The sequence below is a fragment of the Austrofundulus limnaeus genome, unplaced genomic scaffold, assembly GCF_001266775.1.
Source record: "Austrofundulus limnaeus strain Quisiro unplaced genomic scaffold, Austrofundulus_limnaeus-1.0 Scaffold397, whole genome shotgun sequence".
Classification (NCBI taxonomy): domain Eukaryota; kingdom Metazoa; phylum Chordata; class Actinopteri; order Cyprinodontiformes; family Rivulidae; genus Austrofundulus; species Austrofundulus limnaeus.
The window spans coordinates 263334-266022 of NW_013952799.1; the positions used below are offsets into that span (position 1 = coordinate 263334).

At 38.0% G+C, this 2689-nt stretch overlaps 1 protein-coding gene across 1 annotated transcript in view; it reads right to left on the reverse strand.

Moving 5' to 3' along the window:
* Positions 1-2689, reverse strand: part of LOC106528693 (ATPase family AAA domain-containing protein 2) — a gene marked incomplete at its 5' end in the record, with an annotated part of 24743 nt that overhangs the window by 16385 nt on the left and 5669 nt on the right. The window contains 5 exon segments of the mRNA XM_014023926.1: positions 97-256; positions 1275-1363; positions 1510-1684; positions 1892-2007; positions 2091-2199. Coding sequence (XP_013879380.1) covers positions 97-256; positions 1275-1363; positions 1510-1684; positions 1892-2007; positions 2091-2199 — 649 coding nt within the window.

A 2689-nucleotide genomic window follows, 5' to 3' on the forward strand; every position in this document is an offset into this window, starting at 1 on the left:
GAGGAGAAGCATGGCGAAGTTGAAATGACTTGGATGGAAAATGAATCACAATAGTGTGCATTGCATTGGCAATGCACACTGACAAGTAAAACTCACCTCTCTGTCAGGTAGGCTGAATAGGAACTCTCTGTCAAAGCGTCCAGGACGCCGCAGGGCCGGGTCAATGGAGTCCAACCGGTTTGTCGCTCCGATCACCACCACTTCCCCTCTGCTGTCCAGACCGTCCATAAGAGCCAGAAGAGTCGACACGATGGAACTGCGGGAATTTAAAAAAAAAACTTGACGATGTACAGAGTTGTAACGTAACAAAGAACAAATACTTTGTTACTGTAATTAAGTCGAATTTTTAGGTATCTGTACATTACTTGAGTAATTATTTGTACTTTATACAACACTGATTAAAGCTGCACAAAGCTTTTCTCCAGAATAAAAATCTATCTGAGGGCTTCAGCCAAATACAATAATATAACTCATGAAATACAAATACTTATTAAGTGCAGTACTTTTATTTTAATGATTATGCCCTGGAGTGTGATATTTGTTTGTGTACAAACTAATATGATATCAGAGTTTTATATATTTATACTTCTCATTCAACCACAATTAAACTCACTCTATCTAGGAGGCACAGTTTATGTGGATACTGTAGTTTTAGTTTTTTACAAGCTGGAATGAAAACAAGAAAAAATTAAATAAAAGTAATGACTTTCTACTTCTTGACTTTTTTAATGTTAGGAGTAGAAAGTACAGATAATTGTGTGAAAATGTAAGAGGTGGTAGTAAAAAGTAGGCTGAAAAATAATTAATATAGATACCCAAAAATTCTACTTTAGTACAGTAACAAAGTATTTGTACTGTATTTTGTTACTTTACAACTCTGCCCTTAATATATGTTTATAAACTGAAACAGCTGGACTAGTGCATCCTAAATTTAAGATAAATTAATTATTTTTAATACAATATAGTCATTTCTGCAGTTTTTGGGGAGGTCACCTCCTAATAAATGTCATTGCGTAAAATCCAACTGCTCGTTTTAAATCAATACTTTTACTTTTAATACTTGAGTACAAAACATATCAGACACTTTAAAACTTTTACTCAAGTAATACAGGAGACTTTAACTTTTACCAAAGTAATTTWTTTGGTAAGATGCTTGTACTTTTACTCAAGTATCACTTTGTGGTGCTTTTAACACTGATGATCTGTTTGTTTGTTTGTTTTGAGCCTTATAAGGAGAGCAAAGGTTGGTAAAATATAAAAAAAACTGTAAAGACCTGTGAATTTGATCTTGTCTGCTGGATCGAACAGGAGCCAAACCATCAATCTCGTCAAAAAAGATGATAGAAGGACGTCTCTGATACGCCTGATGAACACAGAGCGACAAAAAGATGATTGACAAGAGACCAATTTTAAGAGCTACAGATAACTTAAAAAAACATTTCTTTATTCTGCAGTTGGCCAGCAGGGGGCAGCACAGCACCACCAGATGTTATTGAAAAGGAAAGTTACCTGTTCAAACAGCAGCCGCAGCTGCCTCTCTGACTCCCCCACCCACTTGCTGAGGCAGTCGGCTCCTTTCCTCATGAAGAAGGACACCTTCCTGTTGCCACTGCTACACTCGTTGGCCAGCGCCCGGGCAACAAGCGTTTTCCCAGTGCCAGGAGGGCCATAAAACAGGCAACCTCTGGAGAGAGAGGCAGGCAAACGATGCGTTTTAATGTCTGTATTAGTTAATTGTAAGTAAAATATTTATAAGAACAATCAAAGTGAAATATATATTTTAATTAGTCACTGATTGGAAGTATTTTGATGTGTTTTTTCACTTTCACACAAAATCACAAACGGGTGAAATTTTGCCTTTTTTAAAAATCACTTTCTCTTGGTGAGTCACCTGGGAGGCTGAATCTTGAAATTGTCAAACACTTCGGGGTAAAGAAGCGGGAAGACAACCATTTCTTTCAGAGCTGAGATGTGACCCGACAGACCTCCGATGCTGTCGAAGCCCACCTGAAGACCGAAGGGAAGAAACGAGGGAGTGAAAACGAGAATAATCGCTGAAGTTTTTAATGTTCAGCTCCGCCGTAACTCACCGACTGATCGATGGCCATGGGATCGATGTCTGCCAGGCCTGCTCCTCTGGCCATCTTGCCTCTGCGGGAACTAAAAAGCTCCTCTGTGCGCAGGCCGAGAGGGCGGCAGCTGCAGGGCAAAGTTAAAAACGCGATAATCAGTGAGAAGAAGTTTACAAACCTTTAAAACCACGAACTTTAAAAATACACAAAATGCAGCCAAACATATGTGAACAGGAACTCTAACATTAATTTTTCAGCTTTTTTAAACTACAAGTAAAGTTTTACTAATTAAACAAGAGCAAATTATAGTTTTGTTTATTTCAATCAGGGGTAAAGGATAAGTTATGTCTACAGAGAAAAATAATAATTTCTACTGACCTGCTGGAGGTTCTTTCATCTTCATCATCAGTGCTGTCATCATCAGAGTGATTGGACCGCGCAGTGGATCTGGTGAAATGAATGCAGGAATAGGTGAGGATTTAAATCTTGGACTAAGATTACACCCTGGATTACACCATCCCATAGAGACCTGCTCAGAACCTTACAGACGTGTCAAAAGTATTTACATTTATTACTTAAGTAGAAGTATAGAGAATAGGGTTTAAAAATACTTTTTT